The 17916-nt window shown below is 37.5% G+C and overlaps 1 protein-coding gene across 2 annotated transcripts in view; it reads left to right on the forward strand.

Annotated features, from left to right (window-relative positions):
* The window catches only part of AGO3 (argonaute RISC catalytic component 3), a 120919-nt gene continuing 103003 nt past the window's right edge, over positions 1–17916 (forward strand). For both annotated transcript variants that reach the window (XM_003989853.6, XM_023258473.2), the window contains exon 1: positions 1–137. In XM_003989853.6, the coding sequence (XP_003989902.1) occupies positions 119–137 (19 nt within the window). In that variant the 5' untranslated portion in view covers positions 1–118. The remainder of the gene's footprint in view (positions 138–17916) is intronic.

The raw sequence follows: 17916 nt of genomic DNA on the forward strand, positions 1-17916 counted from the left end.
CCACCTCGCCTCGGGGCCGAACGAGGGTGCCTGTCGCGCCTCGTCGCCCCCTGCGCTGCCTCCTTGCCCCCAGTGGTGGGCGCCCTTCTCGCTCGAAGCACTCCCCCCAGCTCCATGAATGGAAATCGGCTCCGCAGGTGAGCGAGTCCGAGCTGCCGGCCTGGTGGGTAGGGGTGTCCCCGGAGCATCGTCGCTCCCTCCGCCCCTGCCCAGGTGCGAGAAGTGTGCGCGGGCCCGGCGGCTCTCCCCCGCCCCCCGCGCGGCCCCTCCCCCGCAGCCCCGCAGCCCCGCAGCCCCGCAGCCCCGCCGCAGTTCCCCGGGGCCACTGAGTAGGCGAAACTGCGGGGAGGGGGCACTGCTTAAAGGATTGAAGTTTGGGTATCTCCAGGCGGTATTACTCTTTTTTTTTTTTTTTTTTTTTGGAGTCTGGAAGGGTTTGTCGTCTTTTTTTTGTTATTCCAATTGAAGGTGTAACGGCGTGCGCGTCCTTTAACCGGGTTGTGTGTCCCACGGAGGCGCTGGGCGGTCAGCTCTCTTACCTCTTAAGGTAGTTGTGAAGCTACACGGAGATAACGGAGGAGTGTTAAGTTTGAAATAGGTATTACTACAGCGTCAAATACAAGATGGCATTTCATCCATCCCCGATTTCTCTTCTGATATTTGCGGCCGCATGGTATGTAGTTACTGAGGATTTCGGAAATGTCATATCGGCCCAGATTACAGCTTACGTGAGGAGGTGGATCTTAAAATCGCTGACAATATATTTTTCTCATTGCTCATTCCCTAGGAAAACGGATATTATATTCTTGGCCATTTAGAATTAAAAAAAAAAATTCTTTTCTCTCCTTGGGAAAACTGCAGTCTCTAAGGAAAATTGCAACATGGGCAGCACTTACCTTGAAAAAAGAAAAAGCTTTCTTTATGGTTCTAAAGTAATTAATTGGGAGGCATAAAGTAGGTGTTACATAACCGTTTGCTTTCCAAAGGGTAATACTTAATATGTTAAATTTGAAAGTGTGCTTTATTCAGACAGTGACAAATTTGTAAGTTAATTTTCAAACTATGGGTGGGAGGGGGCGTCATGTTACTCACGGGACCGCAGGTCCCTGAAGTTCACATCTCATTTTGCCAGTTTGGGAAGTGCTTGAACATAAGAAAAACTTAAATGTAAGGAGACCAGTGACATAATGATAACAAAGGGTTTGTTATGATTAGGTGAAGAAGTAGAATTGTCAGTAGATGCAAACAGCACTTAGGATTTGTAGAGGTGGGACGAGGAGAGGGGCTTCTTACAAGTTTCACTGTATGAAATTTTCTGTAATCGGTTTCTCCCATTTCTCTTTCGCGTTCTTTTTCTGTAATCTTCATATTTTCTTAAAAAGGGAAGCTTTGTAGATAGATTGTGAAGAGTTTTAGGCTTTTATTTGTTAATCATGGGTTTGTGTGTTTCTGAAACTGTGTCCTGCCTTTTTAATTTTTTAATTTTTTAATTTTCTACTGTACTGTTTAGTGAATATGATGATCTCGGGCTATAGATAACTTTTACATAACTGTCCTTTCGTCACGCCTGGAAAACAAAACGTGAAAGTTAAACACTTTATTGATTGTCCTAATATTTTAAAAGAGAGTTCAGTTTTTTTTAAAACTTCTTTTGCCCTTTGGGTTTTTCATACAAAATTATGGCTCAGGGTGTGGACAGTATCTTAGAAAATATTTCTGAAGTCCAGCCACCTAGCCGACTGGTCCAACTAGCCAGGTAGGATTCAGTAAATGCTCCTATGAATTCTTGAGCTATAGATAAGTTTTACATCTTTTTGCGTGTGTCATTGCCGGAATTTATACCCGTTAAATTGTCTTCACATCTGGGGAGGTAGAGTTAGATAATGTCTGTCTCATCTTAGATATCTTGAAACTCAAAAGGTTGTTCTTCAGGGATGTTTATACATGATTAACTGTAATAATGAAGTTAAAAAATATAGTCTGTCTCAAGGTTGTCATCATCAAAAACAAAATTTTCATTCTTCCTGAGACTTACCTGTAATGGTTATGCTGCATGTGAAATTGAAAGCACAGTTGGGCAAAATGTGCAACGAAGTTTTAAATCCAGAATTGGGCAGGTATAGAGAGGGGTGCCTGGCTGGTTCAGTGGAGTGTGCGATTCTTGATCTCAGAGTTGTGAAGGAGAGCCCCACCATGGGTGTGGAGATTACTTTAAAATCTTTAAAAGGAAAAAAAAAAAAGAGACAAGTATGTATTTTGGTTTAAAATTTTTTAATACAGGTGAGCCTCGGTGGCTCAGTCAGTAGAGCATGTGACTCTTGATCTCTGGGTCGAGAGTTTGAGACCCACTTTGGGTGTAGAGATTACTTAAACAATTTTTTTTTGGACATAAGTGCTCTCTGATAGTCTGTTGAGTCAATGTTGGATCTTTGTACCAATTTTTTTCAAAGTTTTGTGTGTGTGTGTGTAGATTCTTAGGAATTATGACAGGATATTTTATTTTTTTATTATTTATTTATTTATTTATTTATTTTTTAACATTTATTTATTTTTGAGACAGAGAGAGACAGAGCATGAACGGGGGAGGGGCAGAGAGAGAGGGAGACACAGAATCCAAAGCAGGCTCCAGGCTCTGAGCCATCAGCCCAGAGCCCGACGCGGGGCTCGAACTCGCGGACCGCGAGATCGTGACCTGAGCTGAAGTCGGATGCTCAACCTACTGAGCCACCCAGGCGCCCCTATGACAGGATATTTTAAATGCTAGTTGTTAGGTAGATACATAGAAAACTTAAAATTTACATTGGAAGACTTAGGATACAAATACTATATAATTGTTTCTCACTAAAAGTTAATATTTGTTCTTCCTTTTTGCATGTAATACTTAAAGCGACTTTTAAGGGTGTCCTGTACAATGTACTGATTTAGTACTATGTGAACTTTGATTTAACCCGAAAAGGTGGCACAGTTGGGTTTTTAGCTATAACAGTAGTTTTGCATTTTTTCCTAGAGGTACTTCCGTCGGAACCCTGTTTTTTATGGTTTAGTTACATTTGGACTAAAAGTATACGTTTTGTTTTTATTTACAAAGGTTTTTTTAAAAAAGTAATCTCTGTACCCAACGCGGGGCTTGAATTTACAACCCCGAGATCCAGAGTCGTGTGCTCTGCTGAGTCAGCCAAGCACCCCTAAAAGCATATGTTTTAATTCCAAATCAAGTGTGAATTGAAGCAGAAATGTACATTGAGATACGAGTTCTCATGAGTAGCAATTTTTAGGACATTAATACTCTAGTCTGTATTTTTAGGTAAAGTCAGACTACTGTTTAGGGTAGAAGGAAATGTACTTAGTTGCAATGGAAGAAAAACACTGTTACTTTAAATTAATGATAGGCAAAGTGATTTGACATGTTTGGTAGTTGTTTTATGCAAGGGGTGACTAGACCATCTTAATTATACTCTTAAATTCATGTTTGGATCTGCATAGTAGTCTTAAGCCTCTACATTTCTTTAATAATAAAAATCTAGAAAAACCATTCAAGAACAAGTTCCAAAGGAACAGAAGTTGCATGTATGGAAACTAGATTTGAATGAAATGAATTAAAGTTGTAGATTCAAATTAACTAAAATATATAATGCCATTAGGTTCTCAGTTTAGTAACTAAAATAATCTTTTTAAAATCACTTTGGGATGTAAGTTTTCTCACTTGTAGATTTTTGTCTTGAAGGAAAAAAAAAATGTTAAAATGCTGCTCTGTCTGGAGAACATGAATTTTGGAGGTAGAAAAGGTTTTTCTACTTGGTTGCTACTTAAATTTTAGCTTGTGCTGTTCTTGAGTGGCCATGATAATTTTTTCCCTAGTATTTGCTGCTCTTGACTGGCAGTGGGACTTACAAAAATATGCGTGATTATTTTGATTTGTTTTAGAACTTAATTTCTCTGATAGTGATAGAACACCCTGAGGGAATATAGAAAAGGAGGCAAGAAACAATTTTGTTCTTCTCAACAAAGATTTAAAGGAGAAAAAGAACATATAGGTAACTCTCAAATGTAATTTGATTAACATAATAAAGACCTTTAAAAATTATCCGTGATTCCATCACCCTGATCACTTTTTAAATTTCTAAGCCAGATTTCAAACTAGTAAATCTATTTTTATAAAAAATAAGGAATTAAGTAATTGAGGAAAGTGGCTAGAATGAATGAAATGATTTCAAGATGCTACTCCCTTTTGCTCTTTTGGAGACTATTATGTACTAAATTGTCAACTTAGATTTAATTCATATTAATTTATATTTTCCAGTGGGAACATTGTATTTGTTTGGTTCTATAAGCCTGGCCTGAGAGCATGCAAAGAGGCCTGGGGCCCTGTAAAGGGATATTTCCTGGAAGAGTTCTCTGTTGTATATGGAAAAACCCTAGTTTAGAATAGAATTCTTGCTAAACTGACATAAACTATTCTAGTTGAATACTATGTTGCTTTCTATCACAAGCATCTTTTTCACACTGATTTTTATAGTCTTTAAATACTTGAGGGTCTATCTGAAAGATGAAGTAAGTAAATATTTTGTTAATCTAACAAAACATTTATGATACTTAAAACTAGAATCTAAAGTAATTTATAGGGGATTTTTGTTTTTGTTTTTTTTTAATAGATGAGGGAATAAGGCGAGTGATAGTTCTTTTTTTGGGAAAGTAAAACTAAAAATATAACTTAAGAATAGTATCCTTTCCAAACCTATTTAGTGTTCATTTGTTGGAATAAACAGTATTCACCAGACATTCCTACTTCTAATTCAGTTGTCTAGGATACCCAATAGACCCCCATTCTTGGCTCATTAACAAAACAGATGTGAGAAAGAATATTGTGTGGTTTTTCAACCATAATGGTTATGCTGTTAGGGTACATGAACAGCCTTTCTGTATTTGGAGTTTCTGTAGTTTTCTGCCATTATCTGTGTTAATATTAACAACTTTCTTTGACTAATCATTGCTTTAAAAAAAAAAAAAGACTATTGAGATTTAGCAAAACCATGTTAAACAGTGTTTTTTCTTAATGTGAGCTTTTTGTGATTTGGTTAAAATAAAAAATTATTTTAGGAAATACATTATTATGAAATAATAGTGAAATAACTTATAAGAATTCTTTGTTTTGTATCATCCAGTTTTTTCTACATTATAAAACTACATTATTTCTAAATTGTCAAGTTTTTGAGAAATGAGAAGGTATCTACAGAATATAAACATGAGATATTTTTGTATTTTTCATTTGTGGAAGGAATTTTGCAAGAAAATATTCTCAATTGTAGATTTACATAATACTATTTTTGAATCATTACCAATACTTGATATTTTAACTGAAGTTCATTACTGTGTCTCAGAATTAAAAAAAAAAAAAAAGAAGGTTAAAGAATAGATTGCAAAATGGGTTAATACCTTAGCAATGAAGTCTTTTTTTTTTTTTTTTTTTTTTACTTTTTGAACAAGAAAGTTCTGCCTTCTAAATTAGGACTTGATCTATCTGTATATTTAACATAAACATGGCATTACTCTAAAATTACTCAAAACTTTTTTATGTAATTTTTTTTTTTTTTTTTTTTTTTTTTTTTTTTTTTTGAGAAAGAGACAGAGTGCTGGCCCGGTAGGGGCAGAGTGAGAGGGAGACACAGAACCAACCAGGCTCCAGGCTCTGAGCTGTCAGCACAGGGCCTGATGTGAGGCTCAAACTCACGAACCATGAGATCATGACCTGAGCCACCCAGGCACCCCAAAAATTTTCTAAAATTTTTGCTTGGGTACTCAAAAAGTTTTTCAAAAGCTACCCAGCCTTTAATTCTGAAATAAATCTCGATACATTTCCATAGGGCAGGACCTACTTGGGCCATGTTCTCCCTTGTTTTCAGGGGGCACAATGCCTTTTTAAAAATAGTTCCCCAGTACTGCCATCTGAGAAATTTTACCCTCAGCAGGCTGAATCTTCTACAAGTGATTATTAAGCTATAGTGAATATAATAAATGTAATATGGTAATAAGTGCACTGTTTGTATAAGTTCATCAAATGAATAGGTAGAATTAGTATGTGGGAGGTTACTAAAATCTCTTGCTAATGTTTACTGCTTAGCCTTGTGGGTATATGTAGTAAACAGTCATTTTATTATGTCAAATTTTGAGGCCAACACAATATGTTTGTTTTTCCAAAACAAAAATCGAATGTTTTCCTGACTATAAAATAAAATATTATTTTATTTATTTTTTTAAATGTTTATTTTTGAAAGCACACACACAAGTGGGGAGAACATAGAGAAAGGGGGACAGAGGATCCAAAGTGGGATCCATCCTGACAACAGAGAGCCTGATGTGGGGCTTGAACTCCAGAACTGTGAGATCATGACCTGAGCCAAAGTCGGACGCTTAACTGACTGAGCCACCCAGGCACCCCATATATTTTCAAATCTAGTAGGCAATATATGTATTTGTTAAATAAATGTGCTTCACTGGAAGTATAATTTGTTGTGTTGACAGAATTGTTTCTTCATTAATTTACATTAAAATATTTTTTGGATACTTAAATTTGATTTTATAATAACAGTAGTTTGTTACATTGCTTATTCATGAAACAATTTTGGTCTTTTGCCAGTTTGTATAAATAACACCCAGCAAAATAATGGAAAACAATTTGGGTGTGTGATATAGTGCACAAAGCATGGGTTTTGGAGACAAATCCTGGCTCTCAAATTAACTGACTTGATAATGATGTGTCATTGTAGATTCAGTGATTGTAACAGATGTACCACTCGGGTGTGGGGTGTTAATAGTGATTGAGGCAGGCTAAGTCTATTTAAAAGAATTAACTGACTTTGGGCAGTGCATTTAATCTTCCTTAACCTTAATTTCCTTGTCTGTACAATGGGTGGTAAAAAAGTATGCAAGGGAAATGGTACTTCTCTTCCTACTTTTAAAGACCTTTTATTATAGAGAATTAAGGGTGCATACAAATAGGCAGAATTACATAATAAGCTACTATGTACCCATCATTTAAACCCAATAATCCTCATCCACATCCAGTTGTGTCCCTTCCTATTTCCCATGACCTTGTACTTTTTTGAAGCATATTCTAGTCATAATGCTATTTCATTCATAAATGTCTGCTAAGTGCTTATAAAAAATACAGAGTCTAAACCATAGTACCATTCTCATTGCAAAATAATAATATTCCTTTATATCAAATATCTGGTCAGTGTTCAATTTCTACTTGTCTCGTATATTATACTTTTGTTTCTAGTTTGCTTTGGTTTATTTTTTCATTTTTGAATTCAGATCCAGTAAATTTCACACATTGTGATTGATATGTCTTTTAAAAATACCAGTATAATTAATGTACAGTGTTATATGAATTTCATGTGTACAACATAGTAATTCAATTCTGTGTGTTAGTACTCATAAGTATGCTCTTAATTCCTGTCACCTATTTCACCCATTCCCCCCCTTTGGTAACCACCAGTTTGTTCTCTTTATTTATATTTAAGAGTCTGTTGTGGGGACACGTGGGTGGTTCAGTCGATTGAGCCTCCGACTTGGTGTCCAACTTTGGCTCAGGTCATGATCTAATCATTGGTTCATGAGTTCAAGGTCCATATCAGGCTCTGCACTGACGGTGCAGAGTCTGCTTGGGATTCTCTCCCTTTCTCTCTCTGCTCCTTCCCCATTTGTGCTCTTTCTCTCTCTTTCTCTCTCTCAAAGTAAATAAACTTTTGAAAAATTAAAAAGGAGCATTTGGGTGCCTTAGTCAGTTTAGCATCCAACTTCAGCTCACGTTGTGATCCCATGGTCTAAGTTCAAGCCCCATGTTGGGCTCTATGCCAACAGCTCAGAGCCTGGAGCCTGCTTTGGATTCTGTGTCTTCCTCTTTCTCTGCCCCACTCCCCTTGCGCTCTGTCTCTCTCTCCCTCTCTCTCTGTCAAAAAATAGACATTAAAGAACCAAAAATAGACATTTAAAAAAAAGAAAAAAAAAGCATTGGGACGCCAGGGTGGCTCAGTCAGGTAAGCATCCGACTCTTGATTTCAGCTCAGGTCATGATCTCATGGTTGTGAGATTGAGCCTGACGTCAGGCTCTGTGCTGAGTGTGGAGCCTGCTTGGGATTCTCTCTCTCACCATCTCTCTCTGCCCTTCACACGCACATGCTATCACTCTCTCAAAATAAACATTAAGGGTTGGCTTTAGCTCAAGCGGTTACTTCACCTGTGGTTATCAAAATAAACTTTAAAAGAAATTAAAAAAACTAAAAAACATATTTTTAAGGTTTGGTTTTTTGTCTCTTTTTTGTTTTGTTTCTTCAATTCCACATATGTGTGAAATCATAAGGTATTTGTGTTTCTCTTTCACTTAGTATTAGACCTTCTAGATTCATCTATGTTGTTGCAAGTGACAAGATTTCATTCTTTTATGTGGCTGAGTAATATTCCATTGTATATATACTACCTTTTTTATCCATTCATGATTGGTATGTCTTTTAAGTGTCTTTTAATCTGTAAGTGTTCTATAATTCTTCCCTATTCAGTTTATGGATTGTTTGTCCTTTTAGAGTTTCTCACAGTCTGGATTTTGTTGGTTCCATCTTCATGGTGTAATTTAACATGTTTCTTTGTTATTTTTAATTTTTTTTCATGTTTGTTTATTTTAGGAGAGAGAGTTTGAGCATGCCAGTGGGGTAGGGGCAGAGAGAGAGAGGGGGAGAGAGAGAATCACAAACAGGCTATCCTGTCAGCACGGAGCCCAACAGAGGGCCTGATCTCATGAGCCTAAAGATCATGACCTGAACGAAAGTCAAGAGTTGGTCACTTAACCATCCGAGTCACCCAGGCTCCCCTAACATGTTCCTTTGAATTTACTGTAAACTACTAGGACCTAAAGTCTTGATTATATTCGGGCCATTCCTTTTGAAGTTACTCCAGTCAAGGTTTTGTCCCTACCACTCTGTTGAAATTGCTCTTATCAAGGTCAAGAGAGTTTGCTAAACCTAATAATCAATTCCCAAATCTTCGTTTTATTTGGCTTTATTTGATTATAAGTTGCTTCCTTTTTGAAATCCTCTTTTTCCCACTTTCTCCAAGTCCTCCTCAACCTTACTGGTTATCACTTTTCTGTCTCCTTTGCTGTGCCCTCTTCATTTCCCTAATCTCTAAACATTGGGAGTATCCCAGGGTTTAGAGTTCTTCCTTATCCCACCACAGAGTGGGTAATCACTAATCCAGTGGTTTCAAATACTGCTAATATGCTAAGGACTCTCACGTTTATGTCTCTAGCGGGACCTCTTCCTTGAACTTTATACCCATCTAACTGCCTGTTAGACATCTAGTTGTATAGACCTCTCAAATTTAGCATGTCCTAAAAATCCTTTTGATTTCCTCTCCAAACTTGCTCCCATCACTCTTTCCTAATTCAGTAAATGACATTTGCATTCATTCAGTTGCTTAGACCAAAAAACAAAACAAAACCCTTGAGAGCTCTTTTCTCTCATACCACACACCTACTCCATTAGCAGTTCCCATCAGGTCTACCTTGTAAGTATTTTCCACATCAGCATCTTTCCCCCAACTGCTACTTCCCCAGCCCTAGCCAACATTATCCTTTGTCAACTAGCCTACTAACTGGTCTCGCTGCTTGTACCTTTACAGGCAGTTTTTAATAAAGCAGCCTCAGCGATCATTTAAAAAAAAAAAAAATTAAGTCAGATCATAATGCTTCTTGAACCAGAACCCTTGTTGGTTTCTCATGTCTCACGATACAATCCAAAGACCTCATGATGGTTTACAAATCCTGTATGATCTGATCTCCCATTATCTCTCTGACCTCCTCTCTTTTTTTTTTTTTTTAATTTTTTTTTCAACATTTATTTATTTTTGGGACAGAGAGAGACAGAGCATGAACGGGAGAGGGGCAGAGAGAGAGGGAGACACAGAATCGGAAACAGGCTCCAGGCTCTGAGCCATCAGCCCGGAGCCCGACACGGGGCCCGAACTCACGGACCGCGAGATCGTGACCCGGCCAAAGTCGGACGCTTAACCGACTGTGCCACCCAGGCGCCCCTGATCTCCTCTCTTACTCTCTTCTTGCTCACTGTGCTCCAGGCATAGTGGTCTCTTTGCTGTTCTTCACCAAGCAAGCTTCTGCGTTTTCCTTTATATTTGATTTTTCCTCAACTTGACATGTTCTTCCAGATGTCCATGGACATGAGAAAACATGACTTGTTTTCTCACTTCCTCTGTTTTCTGATTACTTGTCACCCTTTCAAAGAGCCCTTTGACAAACCTGTCTAAAATGGTTAACTACCTATTTGCTTTCAACCCCTCCTTCTATCCCCTTAACATATTTTATTTTTCTTTGTAGCACTTACTACTACCTGATTTGCAAAAAAGAAATGCAGTGTAATCTGCTCCCCCCAACCCTCCCATAAAAGCTTCATGAAGACCAGGTCTTTATTAATATTATGAAAATTATTGTTCACCTGAGCCTGAACAATGCTTGATAGTTGGAGGCAATAAATATTTGTTGAGCAAATTAATGAGTCGATGAATGATAGACTTTCACCAGATGTTAGTTTGTAGTGTAGTGTAATGATTAAAAATGCAGTCTCTAAATCAGACTATTTACAAATCCTGACTTTATCACTTTATAAGTGTGAATATGTTTTTCAACCTCCCTGTGCTTCAGTTTCTTCATAATATAGTACTTGCCTCAAAATTATATTATGAGAAATCACAATGCATTTCAAATATTAATAACACAGATTAGCTATTGTTGTTAATATTAACTTTAAATATTAAGGTGGAATATCCCCCCCACAATATATTAGGAACTAGTTAAAGCAGATAACTGACTTATTATTTAATCTGTGTATCTATAAAAACTTGAATATGGGGTGCCTGGGTGGCTCAGTCAGTTAAGTGTCTGGTTTCAGCTCAGGTCATGATCTTGGGTTCAAGCCCTGTGTCGGGCTCTGTGCTGACAGCTCAGAGCCTGGAGCCTGCTTCATATTGTGTGTCTTCCTCTCTGCTCCATCCCCCGCTCACACTCCGTCTTTCTGTTCCTCAAAAACATTAAAAAATAATTTGAACATAACGTTCAATAAATACCTAAAGTAGATATGACTTTTTATGTTTTTGATTATAAAGTTTTATTTATTTAAGTAATCTCTACGCCCAGCATGGGGCTCAAACTCACAACCCTGACATCAAGAATCATGTGCTCCTCTGACTGAGCCAGCCAGGCACTGCTTTGTTTTTTATTTTTAAAAAAATGTTTAATGTTTATTTATTTTAGAGAGAAAGAGGCAGCATGCACAGGGAGGGGCAGAGAGAGAGAGCGAGGAAGACACAGAATCCAAAGCAGTCTCCAGGCTCCAAGCTGTCTGCACAGAGCCTGATATAGGGCTTGAACTCACAAACTGTGAGATGTCTCAAGCCGAAGTTGGATGCTTAACTGACTGAGCCACACAGGCACTTCTGTTTCTGATTTTTTTTAAAGATTATCTGGGTCGGGGGTACCCGCCTGGCTCAGTCAGTAGAGCATGTGTTTTTATTTCAGGGTCGTGAGTTGAAGCCCCATGGTGGGCATAGAGCCTACTTTAAAAAAAATTAAAAAGGAATTATCTGGGCCACCTGTGTGGCTCAGTGGGTTAAGCATCCAACTTCTGCTCAGGTCATGATCTCATGGTTGGTGGGGTCAAGCCCTGTGTTGGGCTCTGTGCTGACAGCAGTTTGGAGCCTGCTTCAGATTCTGTGTCTCCCTCTCTGCCCCTCCTCCACTTGTTCTCTCTCTCTCTCTCTCTCTCTCTCTCTCTCTCTCTCTCTCTGTCTCTCACAAAAATAAACATTAAAAAAAATTTAAAAAGAAAAGGAATTATCTATAGGAGCAGTGAGATTAATGAGAATTGGGGATATAGAACAGCAAAATACTATTTTTAAGCCAATCTTGATAGTAACCACATGTAAATAAAATAGCAGAAAAAACATTTTTAACACATAAAAGGTATTTTGAAAATGTAATGCCTAATTCTAGAGAGGGTAAGAGAGAGAGAGAGCTGGGGATAATGATGTGTTCCCATGACAGTTTGGCAGTAAATATCAAGAGTCAGAAAAACAGGTCTCTTCCTACCCTTTGATTTTGTAAGTCTACTTCTGAAATTGATATGAAGGGGCAAAATTTCTATATACCTGTTTCCCTCTGTACTCCCCCCTCCCCCAAATAGTAGGTGCTTAATACAGGATGGTGCACTTAGTATATTGTGTGACATGTGGTACATGCCTCTTAATATTTGTTGAAAGCTATAGTTTTTTTTATGACTTAGTGCCAAGCACATCTAGAATGTATAGTTTTATCTCATTTTTTAAAGCATTTATTTTTGAGAGAGAGAGAGAGAGAGAGAACGAGCGGGGGAGGAGTGGAGAGAGGGGGACAGAGAATCCCAAGTAGGCTCCATTCTGACAGCAGAGAGCCCTATGCAGGGCTCAAATTCACGTACCACGAGATCATGCTAAATAAGGATTTACCAGAAAGAAATTAAGGAAGCAATATCATCTACAATTAAATCAAAAAGAATAGAATACTTAGGACTAAATTTAACCAAGGAGATGAAAGACCCGTATGCTGAAAATTGTAAAACATTGATAAAAGAAATCGAAGAAAACACAAATAAATGGAAAATGCTCTTGGATTGGAAAAATTAACATTGTAAAAATGCCCATACTACCTAAAGCAGTCTACAGGTTCAGTGCAATGCCTATCAAAATTCCAATGGCATTTTCCACAGAAGTAGAGCAAACAATCCTAAAATTTGTATCAAACCACAAACCACAAAAGACCACAAATAGCCAAAGCAGTCTTGAGAACGAACAAAATTGGATGCATCATGTTCCCTGATTTCACATTATATTACAAAGCTGTAGTAATCAAAACAGTATGATATTGGCACAAAAAGAGATCCATAAGTCAATGGAATAGAATAGAGAATTCTGGAATAAACCCACACATATATGGTCAATATTCGACAAAGGAACCAAGAACATGCCATGGGGAAAGGACAGTCTGTCTCTTCAATAAATAATATTGAGAAAACTGGACAGCCACATACAAAAGAATGAATTTGTATCCCTATCTTTTTTTTTTTTTTTTAATGTATATTTTTGAGAGAGAGAGTGGACAGAGCATGAGCAGGGGTGGGCCAGAGAGAGAGGGAGACACAGAATACGAAACAGACTCCAGGTTCTGAGCTGTCAGCACAGAGCCCAATGTGGGGTTCGAACCACGAACCTTGAGAACATGACCTGAGCCAAAGTCAGATGCTTAACCAACTGAGCCACCCAGGCACCCTGAAATTGTATCCCTATCTTATGGCATACACAAAAATTAATTCAAAATGGATTAAAGACTTGAACGTAAGATCTGAAACCATAAAACTCCTAGAAGAATACATAGGTAGTAAACTTGACATCAGTCTTGGAGGTGATTTTTTAAATTTTCATTTGCATGGAATATATTTTTTCAACCTTTCACTTAAAATCTTTGTGTGTCCTCACATCTGAAGTGAGTCTCTGGTAGGCAGCATGTAGATGGGTCTTTTTTTTTTTTTTTTATCCATTCAGCCTCCACTCGCTGTCTTAGTCCATTTACAGTCAAAGTAATTATTGATAGGTATGTACTTAATTGCTCTTTTGCTAATTGTTTTCAGGCTGTTTTGTAGTTCTTCCCTTCCTTTCTTCTCTGCTCTTGTCCTTTGTGCTTTGATGATTTTCTTTAATGGGTGCTTAGATTCCTTTCTTTTTATCTTCTGTGTATCTACTGTAGGGTTTTGCTTTGTGGTTACCACAAGGCTTCATGACTTTTTCTTTTTTTTTTTTAAGCACCAGCAATGCATTCCCTTCGTAGGTACTTAGCAGGCTTTAAAAAACTTGTGTAGAGCCCCTGACTTAGTTGGTTGGGTGTGCGACTCTCCATCTTGGGGTGTGGGTTCAAGCCCCACATTGGGTGTAGAGATTACTTAAAAAAAATCCTGGGGGTACCTGGGTGGCTCCATGGGTTAATTGTCGACTCCAGACAGGTCATGATCTTGCCTTTTGTGAGTTCAAGCCCCACGTCCGGCTTTATGCTGACAGCTCAGAACCTGGAGACTGCTTCAGATTCTGTGTCTCCCTCTCTCTCTGCCTGCAAACACCGTCTCTCCTGCAAACACCGTCTCTCTGTCTCTCTCAAAAAGAAACAAACATTAAAAAAAAATTTTTTTTAAATCTTGTATGTGTGATGTCTGGTATTCTACCAATTGCATTGTAGTGTAATTTGAAACTTCTTTACACATTGTCTTGCTTTTAAAAAAAAGGCTGTTTTGGGGCATCTGGGTGGCTCAGTTGGTTGTGCATCATGATCTCGTGGTTTGTGAGTTCAGCCCCGTATTGGGCTCTGTGCTGACAGCTCAGAGCCTGGAGCCTGCTTTGGATTCTGTTGTCTCCCTCTCTCTCTGCCCCTCCCCCACTTGTGCTCTCTCTCTCTGTCTCTCAAAAATGAATAAATGTAAAAAAAAATGTTTTTTAAAAAAAGGCTGTATTGAGTTTGGGGGACTTAGTGTAAACGTTTGCTGTATAAAAATAATTTGAAAAAATTATATCAGAAGATGTTTAAGCATATTCTAAAAAGTTTAGGGCTCCTGGGTGTCTCAGTCAGTTAAGCTTCCAACTTTTCATTTTGTCTCTGGTTATGATCTCCTAGTTAGTATGATCCAGTTCCACGTCAGGCTCTGTGCTGACAGCATGGAGCCTCCTTGGAATTCTCACTGTCCCGCTCTCTGTCCCTCCCCCACTTGCATGCACGTGCTCGCTCTCAAAATAAATGTTTAAAAATAAATAAAAATAAAAACGAAGAGGTATTTCATAGGAAAAAAATTCAGTTCTGTGGTGTATGCCTGTAATTACCGGGCCAAAATGGAAGAGAAATGGAAACCTAGAAAAGTAATGACCTTAAAAGCCACTTTTTCCCTGAGGGCATTTGCTGGTTTTGGAAACATTAAGTTTTGATGCCTTGAAGGTGTGGAGTGAACAGAAATTAAAGTCCAGAGTCTGCATATGAGAGTATACAGGAGACTTCTGTGCCATAAGCTGAGACCCTCGAATACTATGCTCAGGGTGAGAATAATCTTGAAGTGGACAACCCTTACTGGAAGCCTAAATTGTAATCTTGAATTTATTTTAAGTTGTACTGGACAGGTAGTATTCCCAGGTACCTGACAGAAACAAATGCAGACCTTTTCTTGAGGAATATATTTTTATCCTAGTTCTCAAATTATTTGTGCAAACTACTTTTCGAGTACAAGGCCCATCTAGATGTACCTGCTAACAAGATACCATGAGCAAGAAAGACAATAATGAAAACAAAATCATAGACTTCAGATATTGAGCTATTGGTTGCAAATTATAAAGCAAATATTTATAAACAACTGTATTTACAGGGCTGTTACTACAGCCTGTTACTACAACTGGGTTGGCTGTAGAATCCATGCGTGCAGGCTACTGAAGGCAAATTTTAGAGGTGTTTGAAAAAGACAAAAATAAAAAATGAATAAAATAACAGAAGAAACCCTTCTGCAATACTGATCTCCTGAAAACTGAACATATATTATGTTCCAAGCAAACCTAACAGAAAGAGAACCGCATGAGGACATATTTATGGATTTTCAAGTCTCAGATATAAAGAACGCATACAGAAAAAGAAATCCATAATAGCAAATTTTAGATGAAAATTTAGATGGAAATTTGAAGATCAAATTGTTAAATATATAGGTTCAATTTAGGTTGTTTGTATATGAAGGTAACAGACATTCTTTAAATGTGCAAAGGCTTGGGAAATCTGCCCTCCCCATGCCTTTTTGTGTAACGTTACTTAATGACAACATTAGAATAACGACAAATTTGAAACCTCAAGAAGGGAGACTACTGGTGTTGTAAAGGATGGGTAGTAATCAAAGAAACCATATAAATTTATATATTTATATTTATTATTTGTAAAATTAATTTTTATTTTAGAGAAAGAGCATGCAAGTGGGGGAGAGGGGCAGAGAAAGAATCTTAAGCAGGCTCCATGCTCAGTGCAGAGTCTGACATTGCTCGGTGTCATGACCTGAGCTGAAATCAAGAGTCAGACGCTCAACTGACTTAGCCACCTAGGCCCTCCCATCCATCCATCTTTCTTCCTTCCATTCTTTCTTTGTTTCTTTTGTCTCTTTTCTTTCTTTCTTTCGTTTCTTTTGGCGCTTTTCTTTTCTTTTTAATATCTTATTTTTAAGTAATCTCCACACCCAATGTAGGGTTCAAATCAACCCTGAGATCAAAAGTTGCGTGCTCTACTGACTGAGCCAGCCAGGTGCCCTGCTATTGTATGTTTTCTAATTTAATCTTGACAAGATTCAAAAAAAAGAGGCAGATCAGGTATTATTCTCATTTTATAGATCAGAAAATAGAAGTTTCAGGGCTACTAATATTTGACAAAGATCAAGTGGTTAGATAAATGGCAGAACCACAACTAAGACCTGGTCTAGAATTACTCAGTGTTAGCTATGATGTTATCAGTATTATCTAGGATGACAGGAACAGTAATATCCTCATAAGAGGTTTTACCAAAAAAAAAAAAAACAAAAAAAAAAAAAAAAAACAAACCCAAAAAAACCTGATATAGGCAGCACTTCAATGTACTTTCATCCAATGAAAAAAAGTTAATTAACCCAACTTTTAATTCCTGATATAAACTTGATTTTTGTGTGAAGCATTATCCTTTTGCATGTATATTCATGAATGATACTGTTCTGTGATTTTATTTATTTTTCATAATGTTCTTGTAAGGTTTTACTATCAGGGTTTTTCTGGGATCATAAGTTGAATTGGGAAATATTTACTTTTTTCCTGATCTTTGAAAGAGTTTGTATAAGGTCCGTATTATTTTTTCCTTTAATTTTTGCTGTAATTCTCTAGTGGAACCATCTGGATTTGGAAACCATCTGTATGTGTGGAAATATATATATTTTTTAAAGATTTTATTTTTAAGTAATCTCTACATCCATTGTGGGGCTCAAACTCACGCCCCTGAGATCAGATGTTGCATGCTGTACCAACTGAGCCAACCAGGTGCCCTCTGGAATTATTTTTAATTGTGGATTTCGTTTTTTCAAATAATTACAGGACTTTTCAGATACTTTAAATGTAAGTTCATTCAGGTAACAGTTATTAATTAACTGAATTTATTGTTTGAATTTCATTTAACAAAGTTACAGCATTTTGAGCTTTAAAATCTTAATGCTAGATACCACTTAACGCGTTTTTTAAACTTTGATAAAGTATACGTAACATTAAATTTACCATCTTAGCAACTTTTTAGCATACAGGTCAGTACTATTTAAGTATATTCACATTGTGTGCAACAAATCTCCAGAACTCTTTTCATCTTGCAGAATTGCAGCTATACTCACCAAGCAACAATTCCCTACCCTCCCTTTACCCCAGCCCCTGGCAACCACCCTTGTATTTTTTGTCTCTGAATTTGGCCACAGTAGATATTAAATAAGTGGCATCATACAGTGTCCTTTTGTGATTGGTTTATTTCATGTAGCATAACATCCACAAGGTTCATCTATGTTGTAGTGTGTCAGAATTTCCTTTTTATAAGGTTAATGTTCCATTATATGTATGTACCACATTTTGTTTATCCATTCATCCATCAGTAGACCCTTAGGTTGCTTCTTCCTTTTTGATGTTGTGAATAATGGTGCTATGAACAAAGGTGTACAGTTATTGGGGTGCCTGGGTGGCTCATTCGGTTGAGTGACTAACTCAGCTCAGGTCATGATCTCACAGTCTTTGGGTTGGAGCCCCACGTCGGGC

The sequence above is a fragment of the Felis catus genome, chromosome C1 (genome assembly GCF_018350175.1).
Source record: "Felis catus isolate Fca126 chromosome C1, F.catus_Fca126_mat1.0, whole genome shotgun sequence".
Classification (NCBI taxonomy): Eukaryota; Metazoa; Chordata; class Mammalia; order Carnivora; family Felidae; genus Felis; species Felis catus.